This window comes from Varroa destructor, unplaced genomic scaffold, assembly GCF_002443255.2.
Source record: "Varroa destructor unplaced genomic scaffold, Vdes_3.0 BEIS01000003.1, whole genome shotgun sequence".
Classification (NCBI taxonomy): domain Eukaryota; kingdom Metazoa; phylum Arthropoda; class Arachnida; order Mesostigmata; family Varroidae; genus Varroa; species Varroa destructor.
In genome coordinates this window covers 25482791-25507003 of record NW_019211456.1, presented here as the reverse complement: position 1 = coordinate 25507003, position 24213 = coordinate 25482791, and the positions used below count along the sequence as shown (strand labels likewise).

At 40.4% G+C, this 24213-nt stretch overlaps 1 protein-coding gene and 3 long non-coding RNA genes across 13 annotated transcripts in view; 1 reads left to right on the top strand and 3 right to left on the bottom strand.

Annotated features, from left to right (window-relative positions):
- Positions 1 to 1166: 1166 nt before the first annotated feature.
- On the bottom strand, positions 1167 to 13302 carry LOC147756723 (uncharacterized). Its single transcript, XR_015323622.1, has 3 exons — positions 13085 to 13302; positions 1564 to 1663; positions 1167 to 1389 (listed from the first exon to the last, which is right to left on the bottom strand). It is a non-coding gene; the product is annotated as an uncharacterized LOC147756723 (long non-coding RNA).
- The window catches only part of LOC111247553 (MFS-type transporter SLC18B1-like), an 18240-nt gene continuing 466 nt past the window's right edge, over positions 6440 to 24213 (top strand). Inside the window, exons 1-10 of one of the 10 annotated variants that reach the window (XM_086983452.1) lie at positions 14394 to 14684; positions 16582 to 16670; positions 16882 to 17025; positions 17416 to 17482; positions 18867 to 18991; positions 19166 to 19403; positions 19491 to 19688; positions 20013 to 20185; positions 20703 to 20940; positions 21552 to 21710. In XM_086983452.1, the coding sequence (XP_086839578.1) occupies positions 18881 to 18991; positions 19166 to 19403; positions 19491 to 19688; positions 20013 to 20185; positions 20703 to 20940; positions 21552 to 21710 (1117 nt within the window). In that variant the 5' untranslated portion in view covers positions 14394 to 14684; positions 16582 to 16670; positions 16882 to 17025; positions 17416 to 17482; positions 18867 to 18880. Of the gene's footprint in view, positions 6783 to 13401; positions 13667 to 14306; positions 14685 to 16581; positions 16671 to 16881; positions 17026 to 17415; positions 17483 to 18866; positions 18992 to 19165; positions 19404 to 19490; positions 19689 to 20012; positions 20186 to 20702; positions 20941 to 21551; positions 21711 to 24213 lie in introns of those variants that run through there. The other 9 variants (XM_022798615.2, XM_022798616.2, XM_022798612.2 and 6 more) reach the window with 9 other exon arrangements.
- LOC147756722 (uncharacterized) lies at positions 18786 to 20812 on the bottom strand. Its single transcript, XR_015323623.1, has 2 exons — positions 20679 to 20812; positions 18786 to 20212 (listed from the first exon to the last, which is right to left on the bottom strand). It is a non-coding gene; the product is annotated as an uncharacterized LOC147756722 (long non-coding RNA).
- Positions 21550 to 22635, bottom strand: LOC147756721 (uncharacterized). The gene is made up of 2 exons (XR_015323621.1): positions 22211 to 22635; positions 21550 to 21865 (listed from the first exon to the last, which is right to left on the bottom strand). It is a non-coding gene; the product is annotated as an uncharacterized LOC147756721 (long non-coding RNA).

The following is a 24213-nucleotide window of genomic DNA, read 5'->3' as shown; positions in this document are numbered from 1 at the left end:
TTTCAAAACCAATCGATTGTAATTGCATAATGAAGCCTTCAAGTTGGTAGGGGTGGCCAATGCAAACTATTCCATTTGGCCAGAATCTTGTACGCGTCGTACACAGAAGGCCGCCATTTGCTAACCAAATGGGTCAGTCGTGACTGAAAGCTGCTGTTGTTGCCCCAAGCTGTGCTAGGCAGTGCGAAATAATGTAACAGAATCTCGAATCTCTTTTACGTTTATGTCTTCTCCTAGCTGCTTCTGACGTTTTTTCCATTGCGTCGGAAGTGATGTGTCTGAAATCTATGGGCAGAGAGCGGCTATTGAAAACGAAGGTGGCTACTCAACTAATGGACTTCTTATAGATCATTTTCTATCTGGAAGGATCTATTTAAGAGGAGTTTGCACACGAAAAAGACAATGCGTTATTTTTACTTCTTTACTATAGTGAGAGAACTGATGAGATACGGGTATTGTAGCTGACCTGATAATTTTTGTTTCAATACATTTAGAATTGTAGGGTTTTCCTCGCTTTAAAGCCCAGTGTATGCACTGTGCAATGGTCCATACAAACGATTACATGTTATAAATCATGAACCCAATTCAGGTTATATTATTGATTGGGTAATCCTGACAAATGCGTGAACGCATGATGTACATGCGTCACCGGTGGCTGATAGTACCGTCCAGCGCGGATTTCCTGCCCCCCTATACGACTGTTTTAAAATGATTCCGATGACTAATAGAATGGAGCACAATATTAGCAGCCTATGTATTGTTCTACGACTTGTCTAGGTGTCCCCGTGCGAATATATATTTTCTTTGATCATTTCTCTAGGTTTCAGAGGTGACATGACGTATCTCTACCTCGAAACACTTGTCACTATCGATTATATCTATATCGAGAAACCTGTCGGTTCCATTTAACCCATTCGGTGTTTGTACATTCTATAAATAAACAGGTACGAAATTTGAGTAAGTTGAAAGGTTGACATTTTAAACTTCTTGCTATGTGATATTGACGCATGATACTGCATAATGATATACCTGATTTTATTATATTTGTAGCGGAATTATGAAAATTCCAAGATCGAGCGTGCATTCAAAGTTTCGAATCGATCAATTATTTAATTTATGTAAAATAGAGCTACACTTGGACTAGATATCACGCATTTAATCACTGATATGAGGATCTTATTTCCCCAACTTTATTGAAAAATTATATTTTTTGTAGATCCTGCCTTCAAATGCATTTACACGGCCATGTAGGTTAGGATCGTCAAAATTCAATTTATGCCACACGCTTATGATATCCCACACATTTCACGAAGCAGTTAGTCTAGAGGGCGTGGTAACACTCCGATGCACAAAACGACAATATACTCTGTCAGCATACAGGTTTAACACCTAAAGCAAAAAAACACTAGTTAGAAGGAGTAATGTTCCTAAACAACCTGTCAAAAATTGTCATCATGAACATCGTCACATTAATAAGTTGGTCTTAAAATAAATACTCATGAAATGTATGATTACGTAAAACGAAAACTAAATGTCTCTCGTAAGCAGATATGCTATACAAACCTTATCAATAACTTCAATTAGGTCTACCGGCTTCTTGATTCAGTATGGATGCCCCGTTCACTTCAATTGCATAGTGCAGCCAACACGGAATAACTTATCCCTAAAACGTTGGTATATTTGTTATAATAGTGTACATCTATGTGTTGTGCGATACTTCAGCTTCTAGATGGTCAAAGCTAATGGTCCTATATAGCAGCCTAAGTACAAAAGCCAGGTGTGCATCATAGCTTCTCGCTTTGGAGGCAGCCTGGACACTACTTCGGAAGGCGTAAGGTGCGTGCGCTTAGCTTCGTAGTCTCGCAATAAATTCGGATCAAATCTGACTCAAGTCAACCTTCTGCTTTTGAAGACATATTGTTGAATGCTCACAGACGATGACAAAACCTCATGAAAATTTCTATGTCGATGGTAATGTGCCTTGAAGTGGGATCATTTTGGCAGGACTGGTTGCGTAACTTCAGGCCACAGTCGATGAAAAAATAGACCGTATTTCTCCTCAAGATTTCATTTATTAGGTATCACTTCTATGTTGGCCTGCACGGGATTGGATCCGTTATGCGTGCCTTTGCATATCTAGGCCGATCAGGCTAATGAGCGAGTGCTACTAACCTTAATTACTGTGGAAGTGCGTAGATAAATACTCCTAATTAGCTTTTTATAGGGATGACGCTACCGTAAGTATTGTGATCTTGACTCTTGATTGATATCAAGCCAAACGAACGGATTGGCTCTTAATAGACTGTTTGAAGAGGGCGACTGGTGCCACCAGGTCGTTCGGTCAATGTCTCTAAGAGACCATTGACACTGTCAGTAAGAGCCGCCATCTTGGAAACTCGAACCAATGTTTGAAGGAGTTAAAGTTTACAGGCTTTTCGAAAATAATTATCTTGAGCGATATGTCTGCATTGCAGGCGACAGCTGCGCTGCGACACTAATGGATGACAACGAATCGTATCACGCGTGCAAATGTTGACCCTTAGCTTCCTGCGAGAAAAACTGTAATCCAGCCTGGCAGCGTTGTTTGCAGTAGTGCGCTGTTCGTGTTATCAGGACAGCTTTTGAAATTTTTCATCAAGAAAATGAGCTTTTTCAAACATGAATAGGTTGTCTTAAAATGGTTGTGTTAATCCGCTTCGCTTCACAGTAGTATCGCTCTTGCACAAACGTTCGACGAAACCTGAAAAACTGCTCAAGTCCTCTTTTGCTTCAAAGCAGAGGCTCTGTTTTCAAGTAAACTATAGCACCCCGTTTTAACATGGATCAAGCTCATAAATTAGGCGTTGCCGGTTCTGCTTAAGGCACTAAAAATGCCATTTGGCGTGAACATATATATAATCGTATTGCTATCTCTGCTTTCTTACAATATTTCGAAATACGATTGTACATCCGTCTGAAAATCCGACACCAGAACAAACTTCCAATAGGGAATTTGTAGCAAAACAAAAACCATAAGTAGGTTTATTTGTTACACATAGAAGCTAAGTAGTAGTCGAGAGAAGGCACTCTGTTAACATGGCGAGGGAGGTTTGGTGAGTCATAATAATGAATTATTACGGATGAATGATCGAACAATTTCATGCTTATCGAGCATGAAGAGCGTATCCTACATCGCATCTTTGTATTTCACTTAAGCGAAAAGAAGAATATTTACTTTCAGCTTTTTTTTACATGCTTATCCATAAGCGCACGATAATCATTGGGATGCATAGAACATCCGCTATGAAGCAAACGTTTCTATTGGCTAACTTGCATCCTTCTTAAGTCACTTTTTCTGTCTGAACGTTGTTGAAGCTTTGACGACTATTGTAGGCTAACACAAGCGCCGCGGTGGGAAGTTCTTGAAATATCCTACTCACTTTGTGAGAGTTGTCGTAATTGTTTTTTTAGAATACAGAATGTTTTACGTGTCAAACTGATAATGACATTTCTAACGACAAAGTCAAAATCCCAAACTACGGTTCCCGTTTGGCATTGAAATCCACCAGCTATAGCTGTCACGCAGCCTTCTCCTCCATCCCCTGGGAATTGTTCATACTAACCTAAGTACTTTGTAAGCTAAAATAAGTATAGTCTCTACATGTTTAGCGGCCGTATACACTCGTAATAAAAACTTTATTAACAAATGCGTAATTGATAAGTTAGTATCGATTCATATGTGCCCGGCGGAAATAAGAGCGAAGACTCCAAAGTTCTAAATCATCGGGGATGCTATCTTCATGGACTACGAACTTGCCATTGGACAAGATCTGTTACCGTAACTAGAGTTTGATTAATTTACACAAATAAGGTGCTTAGTTTTTTGAATGTAAAAAATAAGTTATCGTTGTACCGCCACTAGAACTACGGTGTAATTATTATGCCTCCGAATATTGAATCGCATTGTAGTCGAATTGCTATAGTGCGCAGGCACTATATATAGCAGTAGAATTGTGCTAGTCTCACTTAAGTTCCACATACGCTTTGTCGCTTGAAGTTACTCAAGTTTTACCTCCTTTAGCTCTGGATAAAATACTTTAAGTTTGACGATTTTCCCTCACTGATTACTGTGCTAACGGACCTGTTAGGCAGAACTAAGATACTTTAAGTCGTTACCAAAAATCTGCTTGAGTGGGTTTTAGGTCTACATGGGCTTGTGTATTTTATATATCAGCAGTAACAAATGACTATTGGATGAAGGCATCTTTTACGGAGCGAGTATAGCCTCACCTTGACCATATAGATAGGTCCATCCACTGAATCCATCCATAAATGCATCCACTGTGATCTGATTTTCCGCTTGGATTCATTTTGTTTGATGTCAGAGCTCATTTATGCACATCTGTGTTAATTAAAAAAAAAAAGACTTGGCGACTATAAATGTTGTCAGTGGTAGACACTTTCAAAAAATTAGCAGTAGCTTGTTTACGGCTATCCGACATGCCTACTTTATCATTGTTTCGTGTTACTTGTCATGTATTTGTCCCGGTTCTTTGGGGCCTACAGGTCAGCGTTTATCTATATACCGTTCGCCTAATAAAATAGTTATAGCTCAATATGCAGCCTCTCCAGAATATTTCGGAATCGGGTTTTTCGGTGTCTGACGCATGCACCAAAAAAATAGTCGATGGAATCCCCGTATGGGCCCTTTGGCTAGTTAGTGCCAGGTATTGGTAAAATCTTATAAATTAAACTGTAATGCTTTCTTTGCTAGTGGTAAAGGCAAACGACTAACAAGGTTGCTTACTGTCTTGTATTTGATACGAACACAGAGACTATAAGCTATGAGCTCTGCCCGAAACGATTGTTTTAAAAGAACACACTGCTAATAGTCTTAGCAAATAAGATACTGTCAATGGTCAAGTTACCTTTGGTAATGTTTCTCCCAGAAACCGTTATGCAACAGTAAACATTCACTTCTGTGCAACAATCTGTAGCCTTTTCCACTTCGAAACTTTTAGCGATTTTTGCAGCTATTTAGAGTTAGACATAAATTATACGCTAATTATTCCCCCCCATCTAGATCTGTATTGTATTTGCATTTAGCGCTTGTTATCATGAAATTTAAAAGCTGTTAATTGTTATTTCTATAATAGTTCATTAGCTAATTTGTACGCGGGCGTAAGTAGAAGTAAGTTTGAAACAGAATAAGTTATTAGCTTGGTCGAATGCGTGGAACCGGTATTACGATTAGGTATGATTAGATAACTATAGATGTTTTGGAGTTAAAAGTCAGTTATGCCTGATTAGTTTATTTTACGGGTTTTATTCTACTCCTGTATATCTAATGGTTAACGGGGCATTTGCTCACCGATATATTCAAATAGATCCTTCAGCTATACAAAAATGATACGTCTAAAAAGATTATAAACCAATCAAGATCTGTACGCGCTAGACCAAATCTAGACTTAGGCCTAGATTTATTACTATTGGACTAATCATCGAAGAAAAAGTTATTACATGTATTATTGTCATTACGTCTCTTAACCCCGGCAATAATATTAATAACAAATGTCCTGAAATTATATTAGCAGCTAATCGTACAGGACGTATTAAGTTTCTAATTGTTTCAATTAAAACCATGAGAAGGCAATGCATCGTGAGTTGGTTCACTTGATAACCAGCATTTAATCACTCATCAACCCTCACCTGTCCAAAGGCTCGACAATGTGGCGAGAGTAAGTTTAAGTTCCGGGTAAACTAACAGCTGAGCGCATCCATTGACAAGTTGTTCTACGATCGAGCAAAAGTGAAGAGAAATTTGGCTATGCAGAGAAACGTTCCTTTTCCGGTTGGAGGACCACTCCACCTGACTGAATCGTTCGGAGGATAGGATTTTGTTGTATTGGCCAAAAAAACAACGAATTAAACATAATGTATTGAACGCAATACCAATAAGCTTATAGCATGAAAAACGTTTCTTTGAACTCAGGTACACGGTAAGCTTGTTTTATATGTTTCTTTACTTAAGCACATCATTCGTGTTATACCTATGTTTCACATAGTGTTACAATATTTCAACAACAAAACCCATATTTGATAATACTTAGTAAGTCGTAACATGCTTTCCTTGTACAGAGTAATTTATTGTTGTTTAACCATCGTTCTTCCTCGTCAAAGGCAACGGAATACAATGCTCTTAATGTAGTGATCATGATCAGTCACAAACAACAATCACAATCATCATACGACAACTGTTAAAGCGAATATTTGGCCTAAAGCCAAGTCATATTCTATTCCTTGTCAACATGTTAAGCTCTCTATGTGTAATGAAGAACAATTGTTGCGCGCCATCGTCTTCATCAAGCTACGAATCCGTCTGCTTAACGCTGCCTAGAGCGACCTCTGTCAGCGATATCCATACAAAATACGAAGAGACTGGTAATAGCGAACTTAGAATTGCCTAGACCCTAGTAAGGGACTGCTTTCATTAGAACAGTGATTTATCGTTGCTTTAAGCGTTAGATGACCCAGTTGTCCTAAATTTACTGACGATCATCTATCGGACTTTTATAGTTTAGTGTTACGGTTTCAGGATTGATACGCAAATCGTACGTGTGTTAACGGACGGAAAGTTTGTCCATATAGTGACCTTGTTAATCACCGACTCTCGTCTACCCTTCACTGCGTCTAACAGAAGATAACAATATCAACAGTGGCGTCTCACTGTCACGTTTCACGCTTTGCTATCGCGCCCGACGATAATAATCCACTACCGAACTTCATATCCTGCTTCACAAAAGGTACAGAACGTTGTGTTTGACCTTTTAATAACGTAATTGTGTACAAAATTGTGAAAGAGATAAGAACATATCTATTTATTGCGGTGAGGCATCTTAGTGAATCGTATGGAACCATTCACAGCATTCATAACACAGTTCAGCAACGGGCCTCGAAAGGGCTTATCTATCATAAAGCACCAAACTTCAAACGATGGGTTGTTGTCACCCAGGGTAGAGCATTCTCTGTGGGAAGAAAACTAAACTACGGATTAGGTTTGTTGCAAATCGAAAAACCGAAAGGAAAAAGAAATTGCTTGAAACCGTCAAAGCTTGCCGGATTACTATCGACGCGCTCGATTATCATATTCAAGTTCGTCGGGGTCTTGATGAAGCTGATACAGAACGAGAAAGCGAAGTGTGCAGTAAACGTCTTGAACAATATATTTCGAACTTCCGCCAGCTGCTTAACGCACCTCGTTACGATGAATTATGATAATAGCCGGCCAGCCAAACTCAGTGCTAGACATAAGCCTTGCTAATCAATTGCAGGTCAGACTTTAGCCTAAGACGGTACTCAATCCTCGTCCCTGGTCCCAACTTGTCTGTCGACTATATTAAACAACGCACTACAACGGCCGGGGTATTTGTTTGGTGGCGTTGCTAGAACTGCTATGTGGCAAACCCACAGCGAACCGCGAAGTGGGGTGAGATTCTCTCGACAACGGCGATGGCTGTGTCAACATCGAGAGCAAAAGGGTCAATACACGTTCCAACCGCGTGAACCACCAACGGATCTCGGAGCTCACTATGTCAGATGCAGGGTTCAGTGACGTCGATGCAGGACCTAGGTGTCCAGCTGTGGCAATATCCACTTTCTTATGAATCGCTTGTACGCGGTGCTGCGCCTGAGCTGGCTATATTCGAGTTCGTAAATAGCTCTCGCCAACAGCAAAACCTGATTACTGGTATTACAGCTCCACTTGAGCTGACTAGCATTTTCACATAAGTCCCTATTTTCGTATCTATAGCGGTTTACTGACTACAAGCAACACTAGTTCATAAGTAGCATCATACCAGCGACTAGCAAGGGTTGTCGACCGATTCGCGGCAACAGCGACAGTGTCCTTAGACGTGGCCTCCTTCCTCACTGCGCAGCACTCTTTAGGCTATATATGGCTCCTACGCCACGAAGGCAACATTAGCCAGTGCCGTGCTTCCACTTCAGTGACATGAACAATCGTCCATCTCAATGCAAGACTGAGGTTACTTACGAGCAGCGATACTTTTTGATTAAACAGAAGGTAGATGCAATGTCTGATATGCCAAATGGCATTCTGACCGTGCAGCGTATCGTGGAATTCACGTTCCGAGCCTTATGTGTCAAAATCGGCATCACTATACGGGGATGCGTTCCTAGAATGTAACAACCAGCATAGCAGGTCACGCTGGGTGCAATTGCAGTTGTACCAATAGTATCGCCATCCGCGTTGGCCATCATAGCATCTGTGCAGAAGCATTTTGTCAGCTTCGTATTCCGATCCGTCGGACTTCGTGCACGGGCGGCGTGTTTACGTTCGTGACACCAACTGTTACAAATAATTCCCGGTTTGCGCTGGCAAGAATGGATGGGTTTCATAGGAAGCATGGCATTGTCGCTTGAGCTCATCGTATCGACCCTGCTAGCCAAGGATTTATTCGAATAAATAAACCAGTTAAACATAGACACATAACGTAGATCACATAAGTACTGATTTAAGCAAAGTTCAGTAATCATGTTCACTACAAAATGCTCAATTTTTATCACTCCCAGAATAACAACGAGCTACACTGCTTGAGCAGCACCAAAATTATCCACTAACTACGGAATTTAACACCAGCGATGATAAGCAAGTTAATTGATAAAAATCCTTAGAGTAATCTTCCCGTTCCACCACTGAAAGTAAGTATTTTTTAAAAAACATTACACGCAATCACAACAGAGAACCGATCGGGTAGAATTGCAAGGAGTCGCAAGGTGCCTATGAGAGCAGCACATTAGAACGTTTGGCTGCCTCTGTACAATCAAGCAATACAAGCGTTAGGCTAGCAGCGGTTATAATCCAAATATTTAACTGAGATCAAAAGAACTTTTTGATCTCTTTCGATCAATTCAGGAAGCTTAAACTTCAACGGACAATCTACTTGAGCATCAAGTTCTGCCAGATCTATTATAAGACCAACCTTCAGGAGCGGTCATCGAAGTACCAGTAGCAGGAGAACCCGTGAAGATAAGTTACGATGCCCCACCACAAAATATGACTGTGTATGGAATACTTTCAGGTATATTTCGATTACCGAACAGAGCGTAGTAATTATCAGTTGACCGATAAAGCCTACCTCGAAATCACGTTCTCCGAAGCCCTGTCGCTATTAGTTAGTATCGACCAATTACACGATATCGGGCGTCGATACGCCCCCTTGTCTGGCACCGACGAAGCGGTAGCGACCGAAAGCCGGTTCAGCATTATGTTTTGAATTATGGCGGCATGCACGTCGCATTTGGTAAGGGTAAAAGGGCCCCACGTTCATACAGTTGTTTAGCCGTATCTCTGTCTAAGCCAGTTAATGACGTCGAACGTTTCCAAAAACTGATCGGAAAGGTCCAAAAACGGAAGGATCGTTATCAGCTGGACCGACGTGCCGAGGCGATTGGTGCAAGGCCTTGTTTGTGATGGTTTCCCATGCCAAATAGTTATCTTAAAGCTGTTTTCCATCGTACAGTTGGCTAATAACCTCGGCACCGTCGATTATCTTCTCAAAACAGAGCAGTATAACGCAATACCGCAACATTTTAATGATACTATAATAAGATCATGTTCTTCATGAGGAATGATCACTCTCAAGAGCCAAGCATCATTGAACGTACATGCTACTTGGATCGAATGTGGATTCGAACCTGATTAGACGAATGATTCATTTTCGCTTACATAAAAACGTTAGCTGTTTCTGTTGACATCCCTCGAGCGTGATGACCTGATAATCAATTTCACTGAAAACGGCCGCCCTCTACTTTGGTTTCGGTAGCAAGCTTTAGAAAAAGATAAGGTACGCTAATTTTAGACGTGAAAGAGAATTTCGACCGTCACCATAAGCAACACTGCACGACATCGTCAACAGACACGTACCATCTCAGGGACTTTACGTACCCTGATGTCAGGGTGTGTAGCTTCGGCACAGTAGACGAAGCTAATCGCTAAATCGACAAGGCAATCACATGCCTTGGTTCGATAGATATGCAGCTAGGAATATGGAGCCGGTAATTTTGAGGAACCTTAAGGCACGTGGTAGTACGTTGGTCGACACATGTTTAATAGAGGAGACTATTCTAAATTTACTCGGCACCGTTTGGTTCCCAAACGACAAACGATCATCTCCAATTTCGTATCCCTCGTTTAAGGAGCGACTAGTACATGCGTCAAAACAGTTTACTCATGCGGTCCTCACGTATTTGTCGAGTGAGTCTGCCAATGTCGTAGCACCTTACCTTGAAACTGTTTCAACTTTAAATGTATTGCATATTCATTGATAATGGCGAAGTCTTGTCTTACATCGTACAGGGAAATCACGTTTCTGCGTTCGGAGAGACTGATTGCTCTCAGTTCCGTCAGACTCCGGGGATTTACCGAGTGTTTGAGTGTGGCGGTCGACCAAATCTTCTACTGCACGGCCTACCATTGATGCACTAATAAGCAGCCTAGTCGATAAAAAGCCCTCGACTATAATTGAGTGGCGGTGATCGCAGTTGTCGCCTGAAGAATGGCATCATGTGCTAGGTATTCACGATACCACTGACCTTTTCAGGTCACGAGAGGGTTGTCAGCAGTGGAGCTAAGTGCAGATCAATAATGGTGGTCCACACCAGGCTGGTTGGACGAACCAGAGGACGACGGATCGTACGAAAGACTCCAAATCGTCACCCAACAGAACTTTGCGCCACTCGCTATGGAGCTTGAACTGATCGTGGCTCCTGTCATATCAGCAGAAGCACCTTTCGATTCCAACCGTTCAAGCAGGCTCGAAACGGAGCTTCGCATCTTGAGCAAGTTCATATCCATCTGCGTTTGTCATCTCCATCTTTCAATTCCTGACGTCTTAGTTCTACAGAAAAGCAGCTAATTAGGTGTACTTCGTAGGAGTACTTCACGGATGAAATGAGAGGCAATGAGCGACCATCTAGTAAGCCATAGGCTTCACACTATTTACTGACGAAGACGGCCTATGCGTGCCAACGCGAAGCTGTCGAGATGCCCGCAGTTCAGCTACAACGAGACAAACCTCATGGTTTTATCGCGTCTCGCTGAGCCTGCCCCTGAACGTCGTCACCATACTAATGCATATTTTGGTTGCAGCTTCGTCATTATTATCGAGCTTAATAAATGGTCAAAACAACACTATACAGATGCATAGTCTGATAGACAGACACTGCTGCCGATAGAACAAGTCAGAGAGTTAGTTTTATTCGTATCAAATGGCATCTATTTGTGTGATACGAAGACTCGTGAGAACGTAGCTGATGACTTGCCGTAGCACTCAGCAAATCCATCCAGACCTCATATGGGCAGTGTCTACACATGGCTTTACAGAGCTTTTTATCAACATACTTTGGCTACAGTGTGGCGTCTAAGACCAAGCTGACTAAAGTGGGTAGCGACATTCGACCCAAGATTCAACAGTACGCAACGTAGGGTTAAGTAGTTGTTCAACTGGCCCCGTGTCACTTGGCAAAATTGGTTTTGTAGAGAGGTTGATAGCCACGGTCAAAACGGCGCTTTCTAAACATTTTAAACGTTAGCTATGAGGAACTACGAACGATTATTTTCGAGCTCGCTGCCATAGTCACCGACCGACCGACACTGATGTCCCCTACCACCTTCGCCATCTCAACTTATACATGACGACTCAGCCATCAACCCTTCGCCTTGGAGGGCAGCTACATGCATGTCGCACATGCGGAAACTAAATTCTTGGCGTATCCCAGTTAGAGGATATACTGTTCCCGAAATTACTACATTTTAGTTTGCTATCAAATTTATCACAGACGCATTTATTCTGTGGTGTTTCTGTAATTATAGTACGTATAATATACTGTGAATCTTCTTTAACTACCAAATTAGCTATGCTAATTTAAACCTGCCAAGCGCGGCAACATTTCATCCCAAGTGTTTCGAATATAGATGCGAAACTCGTCGTACGCCCCTAAATAGCTCCCCAATTATAAGTTACTTTATCAGCTAATATCATACATATGTGCGAGTAAGTGGCATGCAATTCGAAGAAGTATTTGTAATAATAAATGAACCCATATTAATCATATAAATTAGAGAGGGTAGAGTTCATGCTACCTAGTCGTATATGCTTCGCATCGACTTAACTATCACACACGGTCGCACGGACCACACTAGATGACCACTAGAGCTACGAAATAGTCTGTGCTATTGCTTTTTTTTTTTATCTTCCCGCATATCCTAACATGATTTTTCATCCATTGAATGGAAAGCCGTAACTATTACTAGTGCCGCTATCCGAATATACTTTCGATACTGAGGGAGAGAAATCTCCTAAATGCTATCTATCATAAATCAGTAGATTGAAGGGCCCGGAACTAATTCCCAGTGAAAAACCCTCGCGTGAAAATAGGCATATAAGATGATATAAGCTTAACATTTAATGTTATTATCATTTGCCATGTAGATCGATTCTACAAAATCTACATCGGAACGAAGAGCTCGCTCACTTCTGAAATTTGAGGTGTCTGAAATTCCATGTATATCTTGCGTGTTTTAATCTATCTTTTCCTGGGTACTTGAGATAATTAGCCCTGATCGAAGTTGATGTAATATGAATGCAATGCCACAAGCATGAAGGCCCTTACCAATCTGACAACACCTCCTTCGTCTGGCTAAATTATTGTTTTTTTTTACCATATGAAGGTTTTTTCGATTTTTGTAGCGTTGATTTACAACGTTCTAAATAAGTGACGCCTATGAGTGGTTTATACGCAAATACCCTGCTGCGCTCCGGCATGTTATTACATTCTGAGATGAGCTCGTACTGAAATGAATATATTTTACCACTGCTGTGCACCATTATCGCGCCAAAACGTGTCGACTATACGTGCTTTAGCTACATGGAATGAAATGACAGCCAAAAGCATTAGCGTATGTGCAAGGAAGCTATGCGACACGATCATATGTCACCAGGTTTGAGTGGCAATTTCCTTCTTACTACATCTAGCCTGAAAGGATTTCTATTAATTTGTAACCATGTATCTCCTGAGAGGTTACCTGTGAACTGCCTAAAATATTGAAAAACTTCATCATCCGAACTCTGATCCCACTCCTAGCACTAGATGTCGTATGTTACGTGAATCTGAACACATTTCACATGTTTGTACTCTGGGAACGGTTCTCTACGCGCCTCGCCGATATGTGACTTCTGGACGACTCTATCTTGATATGTTGAAACTTCTTCAGATTGACTGACGTTCTGAAAAGCAGCTGTATGCATGTTATATGCACAGAGTCTAAATGGCGCATTTTAGCCAGAGGATGAACCGTTCTCGAAATAGCTTGATTTTAGTCTACTATCAAATTTATCGTGGACACTTCTGCTCTGTAGTTTTGTTTTTCTTTTTTATACAGTATGATCTGCTTCTTCCCTTTTCAAATATGAAATTCTGCAATTTTAGTGAGTGCAAATTTAGGAGAGCAAATTTAGTACATCATAGCCTTCAGCCAGCTGCTAGAATTCGCTTACTCTACACGAGGTAAAGCAATGAGTAGCGAAGTTCTAGTTGACCCGATACGCGATGCAGTACTACAGTTCTCGACCGCGACAGAAGATCAGCTGGTTACTAATAACGATAGGTAAACGGTGACTAAAAAGCGTGTATTTCTGTTCAAAAGTTGTGTCGATGCTACGTTACATTGACACTAAATTGATTCAACCGCGGTTTATCCTCGCGTGACGAGCAATTCCCCAATCACCATTATCTCTGTTTTTGTGTTGACAGCTCGTATTTACTGACGATTTACTCGTTGCATGTTTACTGTACAGAAAAACGATAGGAGTAAGGAAATATACATAGGAATAATCACAAATCCCTCTATCCCTCATTGAGAAGCGTCCCTAGCACAATGTTTGCCGTCTATATAAACGGCACAAAACAATAACGTCTACGGAGAGCTGCAATACTAGTTAACTCCGAAAGGTCTATTTGTTTGGACCGGGCTGGCACCGCCTTTAGTCGAAATTGGGTTTTCCGTATAGCTAGTTGACGACTTAAAGCCGGAACACAGATTTCAGACTGGTTGGGTCTCGGAAGTACAAACAAATGTTTACAAAAAAAATCTATTAACACCAATTTAATCTTCCCTAACGCAATGCAACTGGTCGTTACCTAAGCAGCTTTGACCCTAAGAGAATAGCTATGTATTTTTAGGATACTATTGTTGTTTATTCGCATCCTTTATATTGTCTCCTACAATTGGTTAGACAAAACATAACGAGTAAATAGCTACTTGACCTTCTTTGATACAAGTGTTTTGCATCATATCTATTATTTTCTTAGTCTAGTCGCCGTCACCACGATCAACATCTGTCGATTGAAAATGTATCACCCGGACAATGTTTCCATCCCTCGCGAAGTAAGGCGTCAACACGTAGCGCGGCCATCATTATGTCGGACGGCTCATACAGACACTGATGGTGACCGCTGTAATATTATCAAGCTGAGTTCTTTCCCTTTCTCGCATGTTTGCTACACTCGTATTACTGCACCGCAGAACGGAGAAATCAATGTAGCCACGCAACGAACTATCCAGCCATGACGCTGAGACCGGTTTCAACGGTCTTATTTTACGGGTTGACAAATCTGCGATAGCGGTGAGTTGGCTGACTTTAGAGATTGTTTGGTCGGAGTCCATATTCGTTCTAGATGGCCGACGGTATTTTTCGTGAGTTGTATGTTAAGGTTTGCAATGCTTGATGATCCTCGACTGAGCTTTCCTTCTGGAACCAGTCAAACGATGCTGTTTGGCGAGGATGGCTTTAGTGAAAACTCGTCTATGCCGGCGCTATTTAGCGGTAGTTTAACGGTTTTTCCTTATTCGTATTGTTTGAAAAGCAAAGACGTCCGGGTGAAGCAAATGAGACTGGCGGCGCCAGAAATATCTGAAAATGCCATGCTGTATGTTTTAGATTTGAATGGACCCTCGATAAATAAACAAAATTTACAACACAATGATTTGCCAATAAGCGAAATATTTATTGCAGTTAGTTAACGCAAGCGTACACACATATTTAAGGAAAAAGTGCTTAAAAGATGTTGTGATTTTGAAAACAAATAGTATCCTTCAGTGGAAAGACGATGACGTAAAACTTGGATTATCATAATCGTATTGCATTTTCCCTACCCTGAAGCTTTTCCTGTCGGTTTTGAAGAAAAAAAAAGACTATTGTTTTTACTGAATGAGTACCGAAATAAAATCCAGGCGAATGTTCTTTTACATTACATGTCGCTTCAACATCCAATAAGTCCATTGGCAATTTTCGCCTACACTAATTGGACCCCAACTAACTGGTTTTGCTGAACAATCAGTTGGATAGGGTAGATACAACTAGTAGAAAGTACTCTATCTGCTCTTACAAAATGAAACAGTGGGTACAATAGAACGTAATCGAAGTTTAACGGTGAGTGAATCTCAGATACTACAAACTAAATACGCCCTCATACGCATAGTGCCTCTTTAGATGGTGCGCCTTTGTTAATAAATCCATTTAATTATTTACGAAGGCAACTATAGGTAACGTAGGTCCAGTGTCAGGTGTCCCCAGCACCATCGTTCGGCCGTTACTGCAATTATGATGATGTTCATTGGGTGACTGGCTAACGGTATGGAGTCAATACGGCCACTAAGTTAGTTCCGTTTTACAGCGTTGCATGTAACCATATTCACGATAACGTAACAATGTAGCGGTCCATGTTGTTGCGTGGTCGTGAAAACTTCTAAATGTCGTTCTGTATATAACTAGCAGCCCTTCCCTGCGTGGTAGCGCTAGATTCGCACAGCTCTTCGAGACGTTCTGATGTCATTTGACTTTTCCACTGAGGGCGACAGCGGGCGTTTTTCTAGAAACATAAATGGGTTGTAAACCACATGCGGCAAAGCAAACCTAGCTATTGTTTCTCGTAGTTTGATTCAAGTATATGTTGGGCCCTTCGGCTAAGCAACAAACAAAATGCTCGACGTTTGCACATGTAGCACTGCTGAAAGCATTCTGCTTAACTCAATTATGTACGTGTCCGCATGTGGGAAGGTGAAAGCATCCGGGCGTAATTTACACGAATGTCCATTCTTGCCTGTAACTCATGCGGTGCATGTAGAAACACACATTTTGTTGTTACAATAATCGCATGTATACATATTACTGTTATGTTAGCTGCTATGTGTGTGACCAGAGAGCATCGTGCATTACACATACATAGTTTGATGCGATACGACATTATTTATCTAGAGAATGGGACCGATTTTCCTATGCAAGTCAGATGGGTCAGGTGTTTGTATGATAGTACAAAGTCAAATTCATATCGCGCATACCAGTTGCAATACAGATCTTATGGCCCACTGTCAGAATCTGTTAATTCCATCTATCAATGACCAATAAACTTGAGCTGAAGACAAAAAGACTATGCAAGCACATTGAAACTTATTCAGTCGTACAGCTATGGATCAATGATGAGTACAAGTACAAACTTTATTCGAATTTATAAACTAACTAGGTAACTGCCATTGCGTGGGAAGCCAGCTCAGAGGCTTGCAAGTGTCAACGAATTTCTACAGCCGACTTCTGTGCTACCAACTATTAAGGGTAAGAAAAACGGAAAAAAAGTCTGCGTCTCGTCGCTACTAGTACGGCCATTAAATCTAAGTTCTCTGTAGGGAAATTTGTTTTATCCACTGAATTGAAGCTCGCTTTGTTGGCCGCAACGGGGCCCAAGCAATTTCCAACAGAAACATGATTTTTTTTCAGTGTCTCAAATTATGTTCTTTTCGTCTGGAACGATACGTTCGTTTTTCAGTTCTTCGATGTACGATCGTCTGAGCAAATGGCTCTATAGTCGACGCCTGGATTCTCTAAGCCAGCCTAATGAGGCTATCTAAACGCGGATGCGCCCGTCGACGTATTAGATAGAAACTAAACGTCAAGGCTACCAGAAACAAATGTGAGCATAAACAACTTATGAACGGTCTCAACTTAGCATGAGAAATTACTAAGTTTTGTTATTGTACTGCAGGCGCGAGAAAAAGCCTATATGTTCGCGAATTCTGTCAGTCAGTCAGTCAGTCAGTCAGTCAAATCTCCTATCGCGCTCTGCCAGTAACAGACGATATAAAATTAATTAATGTTTGTATTACAGCCTGTGTTAGATAAAATGTTTAACAACAAATGATATGTTATTTATACAAGTGCTCCACAGGGAATAGTTACATCGAGTTAGTCGGCCGTTGTTCTATTTAGAATCGTTCTATTAACTTACAATATGACATGCAGAGATTTAATAAAATATTTCGTTATTTGTTTTTTTGATAGTACGAACAATTCATTGTTTCAGACACTAAGGATGTTCTTGAGAACCCACAGATTTATTGACGGACTGGGGTGCAACAAAGACGAGAATAGTAAGGCGTTTATGGTCCTGTCTAAGTAATATTTACGTGTTATGCTCTTAATGTTTACACTATTAGCTCTTACTGTGGGCTATGTGTGTGTAAAATGGCTAAGGAAAAGCTTGGCCCAAACGTTTCTATGACAGAATTTACTTACATGGAAACAACTTCTATGAAGAACTAACAACGGCACACGTTTGCGAACGCACGATCTTGAATAAGTGACGTGTACTCGGAACACGCAGGATCTGTTGGTTTCAGTAAGTGCACGACTCCACAAGGATGCAGGAGGCCAGCATAAATAACGTTACTGGTGAAATCTTTTTTTTTTTCATTAAATTTTCACGACGGAAAAATAATTTGAAACGAATGTTGGCCGTTCTACACATTACAGATCATTCCTACAATACGTTCTGAGAAAATCGTCTCCAAATGGAAAGCGTTCGAAAATCGTGCATCAAGGAGATTCGTTTATATAATAAGCACATACACCATAACCCTGGTTATATGTGAGCGTGCTTGGGATAATCGGAGGAGTGCGAAGCTATCTGAATCTTGGCGAAGACGCACCTTTCTTCCTCCGTAAAAATCCGGGGAATCAGGGATGCAAGTTATATAGTCGTAATTCCTTCCCCTGTTTGACCCCTCTAGATTGCCTCTATTGAGCACCCTACCATAATAGGGCTTTAAGAAAGGCCAGACAAACGGTGTCGAAACCTTGTGCAGGAACAACAGCTGAGCTGTGGATTTGTTTTGTCATTAAGTATTAAGCAATCATGCTTATAAGCATAGGGTAGCGATAACGCAAGTGTGTCAGCAAGAGAGCATCATTTACTAATTAAATATCAGCGGAAGTATATTGCATCTTGGTAGAGACACCCTCATATATCCGCCCGATAAAGGATTATCGTAAACCGATGTGCTGGACGAGTTCATCATCTATAATCCGTTTAGCTACACCCTGATTAGAACGGTACATCATTGGAACTCTGCTATTTAGCCACACGCGTATTTGAGCTTTGGTTAGTTGTGATTAGCCCCGAAGCGTCTATCAATCATGTGTTTCGGTTTTGTCGAAGGAGTGTAATATGGCGTTCTTCGTATCTGTGAAATCGACAACGGTCTCACCTGAGAGAAGCTTCCTCACAAACAGTGTTCGAAATCGGCTCGATCGGTGTCCCATACATGAACGCCTAGACGCGTAATCTAGTGCTGTTGCTTACTTTTTCTAATTGCAAGTCAGGCACAGAAGCAGTCCCTCGTCAGATCAACCGCATTTATTGAACAAATCAAACAGTTTGAAGACACTCGTTAGTAGCAACAAGTCTAGTCAGTAGACTTTATTTATGTATACATGAAACATTGTCACATTTTCATGTACGCGATTCAACTTCAGGCTAAATTTGAGTCATGAAGGGTCGAGTGATTACCGAGGTCGGTCTCCTGACAACTGCCAGTTTTATTCAGGGTGCTGGATTTTCACTTATTGCACCGTTCTACCCTAACGAAGCATTTGAAAGGGTACGTAGAATACAATTGCGACCTGTATCGAATGCCCTTTTTCCTCTATTTAAATATGTTTGCACAGGAATATCTTAAACGTATCTTATACACAGCCAACTAAATATGTGCGAAGGGTAAGTTGAGCCTTTTTGAATATATAAATGACTTAAAGTTAAGTTCATTCGCTTATAGGAGAATACACCGACGCATGTTGGCATCGTGATGGGTGTCTATCAGCTAGTGATGTTCGTGTCATCTCCGCTATTTGGCTGGGCTCTTTCTCACCAGCGAATTCAACCTCGCTCACTTCTATGGATTGGGCTGTTGATGGATGGATTTTTTAGTGCTGCATTTGGCTTTGTTGTGTTTCTTCGTCAATCGTTTATCTTTTTCGGAACTTCACTTGTCTTACGTACCATGCAATCGCTTGGTGAGTCGCTGACTGAAGAGCTAGTTGTTGCAAGATGAGGTCCAGTGTACAACATCATGCAAGTAATAATAAATGAGGACGTTTTAGGTAATTCGGCATCAATGACGTGCTACTTCACCCTTCTCGGTGCTGACTTTCCTTCCCTACTTGGTCAACTCATTCCTGTGATAGAAGCTGCATTTAGCGCCGGCCTGATCGCTGGCCCATTCTTTGGAGGACTTTTATTCCATTATCTCGGATTCTGCGCGACGTTCCTGATTTTTGGCGGAAGTCTCGCGCTGCTAGGTCGGCTACTAATCAGAAGATTTCTCTTGAATTACTTCTATACTAGAAATGCAGATTTTTTTTTTGTAAAAAAAAAACTCTTCAAAACACGCTCTCAGCTCTACCAGCATTTTACAATTGTTAAAGTAAGGATTATTTAGTTCGCCAAAATATGATTGTTCTAGCTTAAAATCGTTGTTATCGGCCTACGAATCTATCACCGGTCAGGCTTTGTGAATACCAGCACCTGCTTGGGGAAGTTATCTGTTATAAGTTTTTCTGAGAATAATAAAACGCGTGTATACTTGTACATTCAACGAGGGTTTGTTTGGTGTTGACTTCTAGGGATCATGTGTCGATATTTGTTTCCTACTTCATCTAATTCTGGGAGCTGGAAAAACCTCAGTCTTTGGATAATCCTCCAGAAGCCTCGAGTGACCGGAAACTCTTTGCTTTTTTTCATTGGACTTATGATGATTGGCTTTAATGATGCCACACTGTCTGTACATCTACAACAGGTGATCGGCAACAAACATTTTCTGTTTCTGCAATATTTGAACATCAATTAAGAATTAAAATTCGAACAATTTCGAGACACTTTTTTTTTTAGCAAATTCATACCAACATCAATGTAATTCTGGAAAAGTGAGATGGGAGCTTTTTCTTCTGGGAAATAAGTTAATTGAAATTTAAAGACAAAATGTAAGTCTATTTATCTTTTATATCACACATTATTACTATCTAAGCGAATGGAACCTTCTTATCCAGTTTCGCTCAAACCAAGCTATCTATAACGATACGTATTAGCAATGTGTGTAGGCAGACGCTTAGCTATGCCTAACATGGCCTAAATTTGAGATTATCGCATAGGCAGATCATCATGGTAGTACCACTCAGTAACATTCGACCTAGGTGGAACAAAGACGGATAAATTATGTCAGCTCGTATGACTGAACACGAAAGTCATGCACGATGCTTCGCCTTTCACTACCATTCGGCGTTAACACTAACGTTTCGTTCTTGTTCGTTTCGTAGTTTAATCTGTCACCAGCGTGGATGGGAATAATGTTCATCCCATGCGCATTAACCCAGAGTATATTTTCACCGCTCTGGGGCCTACTGGCTTCATCCCTGGAAAGGCCTCGTTTGGTCTGCGTTGCAGGGACGTTCTTCTGCGCGGTCGCATTTTCGGTTTCTGGTCTTTCATCGTTTTATTACGAGACTATGTTTAGCTCATCGATAGTGCCTACAATTATCGCGCAGTTTTTTTTAGGTTAGAAATGCAATCAGAACTCAGCCAACGCGTTTGCATATAATCGAAAAGAAAGTTTAAGTTTTTTTTTGTTCGACGAACAAAGAAAAAAAACTCAAGTATTCATATTTAATCCATTCTGTACATTTAGGTAAACAATATTAGAGAAATATACCTATACAGTTGGCAAAACGTCTGTTGGAGAACAGCTAGCATTGCCCTGGAGTGCATTACTGCGTAGCAAAAAGCAGAGTTATACATCTAATTTTTACAATCCAGCCACATTAATGTTAGGCTATGGTTACATAGCATCGGTATTCCTCTCTGCTTGATTAGTTCCTTGTGAAATGGCCAAGTGAAAGCTCTAAATATTATTTTTCGGGACGGGCGTATTGCAATTATTCCGTAACTTTTGTTTTCCTACGAGAAATACCGAGCTGCTTATCGAAAATCAACTATGATGTCTATTCTATAGAAAAAGGCAGGTTCCATGTGAAATTAAAAATTGTACATACATATATATATATATATATATATATATATATATATATATAACATATTGTGCATATTTATTTGTATGTAGCATAGTGTACAAAAGCGTGAGTTTTCAATTGATTTTTGTTTTTCTGCAGGCGTGGGCGTTGGCGCTATATACATACCGGCCTTTCTAGATGCTCTTCGCTATTGCCTCACAAAATTGCATTATCCGGACGACGTCGGAACTTACGGCTTGCTCTCGGGTCTCCTAACATGTGCTCTTTGTTTAGGTTCGTCGATAGGTTCGGCGGCCGGTACGTATGCGATTCACAATTTAGAATGCAAACGTATTAAGAGTATCACCAGGCCTTGTTGATGTCGTGTGGTTTCGATGAAACAAAGGGGTTATCGTGAGACATTTCGCTAGCTCGCTAAAAGTTCAGCCGATGGTATAAAAATCCGGCATAACCTGTGTGAGTAAAGAAAATATTTTGCTTAATTACTTCTTTTTTTACTCAGTAGCGGGCGCTAAGCATTAGTTCAAAGAAGCGTAAAGCTAACAATCGCTTTGAATCTATGTTCACATTAAGTGTCTGTTTTTGTATATTGAAAGGAGTGTCCACGACTTATTCGTAGGGAAACGAATATATTTTTATCAGAGGTTTACGTTTAGTATTACAGGTACTGTATTTTGTCTTATAGGGAAAAAAACGCTTTACATTTGGTTGTACGTGTCGGGTAGAGTTCATTAAAAATTTGAATAAAACTGAGAAATTAGATGGGCAAAACACTGGGACATCGAAAAGGTACTGACCGTTTTTTAGTTAGACTGCTTCAAAGTCACGTATGCTAGATAATATGAGTCGGGTCGGTGTTGGCGTTGTTTGATGGCTGAGATTCGCAAGTAGTATACTTGCTAATATCGTTGAAATACCTTTGCTCAGACTCAAGGCAGAGCAGACAAGTAAGAATACTCTGCAAAAATTGCATTTTAGAACTGTATAAGGAACAGAGCACAAATACTGTCCAGGCTTAAAAAAAATATGGTGTTTTTAGTAAAGACACGTTACCGATATAGACGGTTCAAAGATGGTCTTTTCGCTGTCATTGAGAAAATTTCAATGTTAGGGATAGTTTTCGTAGTGAGTGAGCGAGCAACTACGAGAAAAGTTGATGAAATTATCGTGGAAGCTGAGCAAGACCGATACGCGAACGAATAGCCATGACGTCGTTAAGGAACTAAACACCTACTATTGAATGGTTTGAAAGGCGTCTGCTACAAAAAGAAACTCGATGTTTGGGTGCCAGACGAATTGACGCAAAATAATTTACTCGATCGTAGTTCCGTCCGCGAAGCTCACAGAAACACAGTGGAACCATTTTGAAAACAGTTGATCACAGGTGATAGACCTCATACAATAATAATGTTCAAATTGAAGAGAAAACGTGAAAATATTCTTCACAATACCAAATTGACGCCGCATTAAATATTTTAATTTAAATTTATTCTAAAAGTAGGAATCGTGTTTTATTAGTAATTGCTGCCTCACAAAACGATTGATTTGGCCTTCCGCTACCAATAACTAACAAAATTATAATAAGTTAATCAATTGACCGGAAATGGTACACAGAAAAGCTGTCCTCTTCCACTGCTAGACCATATATATCTTTAGCTAGGCGGCGACAATTGACACGACTTGAATAGGCAATTTTCTTCCACCATTGGACCATCATCTGTTTCAGTCTTTGCAAAAAAATCTCAATGGTGTCTATTGAGTTTCAGTGAAAAAATATCAAAATCACCTCTCACATCGTTTCGCCTAAAAGCTACTCAGTTCTGCAGTAATTAGATTATGATGGCAGGATGACTTAGCTTAGTAATAGCTAGAGATTTGTTTCAATAATTGATCTGGCAAATACTTGCAGCACGTATGCTCTAACCCAGACAAACAAACAGGAATTGTTTTTAGAGCTGCCAACAAGTTTGTTTATAAATATACAGGAAGTATATATATATATATATATATATATATATATATATATATATATTAATAAGCACGGTACGTCGCCTAAATTAAGAGAAACGTGTGTGACCTATTTTTGCTGCTAAAAAAAAATCCTTTCTTCTTGAACCAAACAACAAACTTTTCACGGTGAAAGAATGCATCGCTTCCTTAATTTAAGCAAAAATGAGCTATCATTTAATTTCTCTGCGCTGGATGAACCCCCCTCAAGATCAGAAATTTCCTTTTTGACCGAAATTTTCAGTCTTCAGGCAGCTGCCAAAAAATTCACGGAAGGTCCTCAATAGGATTTAGATTTAAAGAGCATAAAAGCGGATCAAAACGGCTTAAAGGCCATTTTATATGCCTCGATTCTTAATGCGAAAACTAACGGCATTTTTCGAGAGGAGAATATCAGTTATCAACAGGGTCTTTTAGATAAGTTCCGACAGCTAGCCTTTTTGAGACTTTTCTGTTTTTAGGATCTTTTGGCCCTTGTACATTTGAGATGTTTGGCCTGCTATCGGCCCAAAATTAAATTTCGCTAGAATTTTTTGTGCGTGGCGTGCATACGCGACATTTGAGCGACTTGCCTTTACGGTTATTACTAGAATTAAGAGAGATGCAGGTTAAGACAGGTGTATTTCGAAAATTACTAACGAATAGAATTGAGCTTGTCATCACGGTAAGTGGTAGTTATAATTAAGTGTGACCATGGATGACGCTTCTAGTACACGTAAAAAATGTTTTGAAATATCTGTTTGCAGTCTTAGAAGCAAAACCTAAAGAAGCGTTCGAATTTAGGTGTTATATA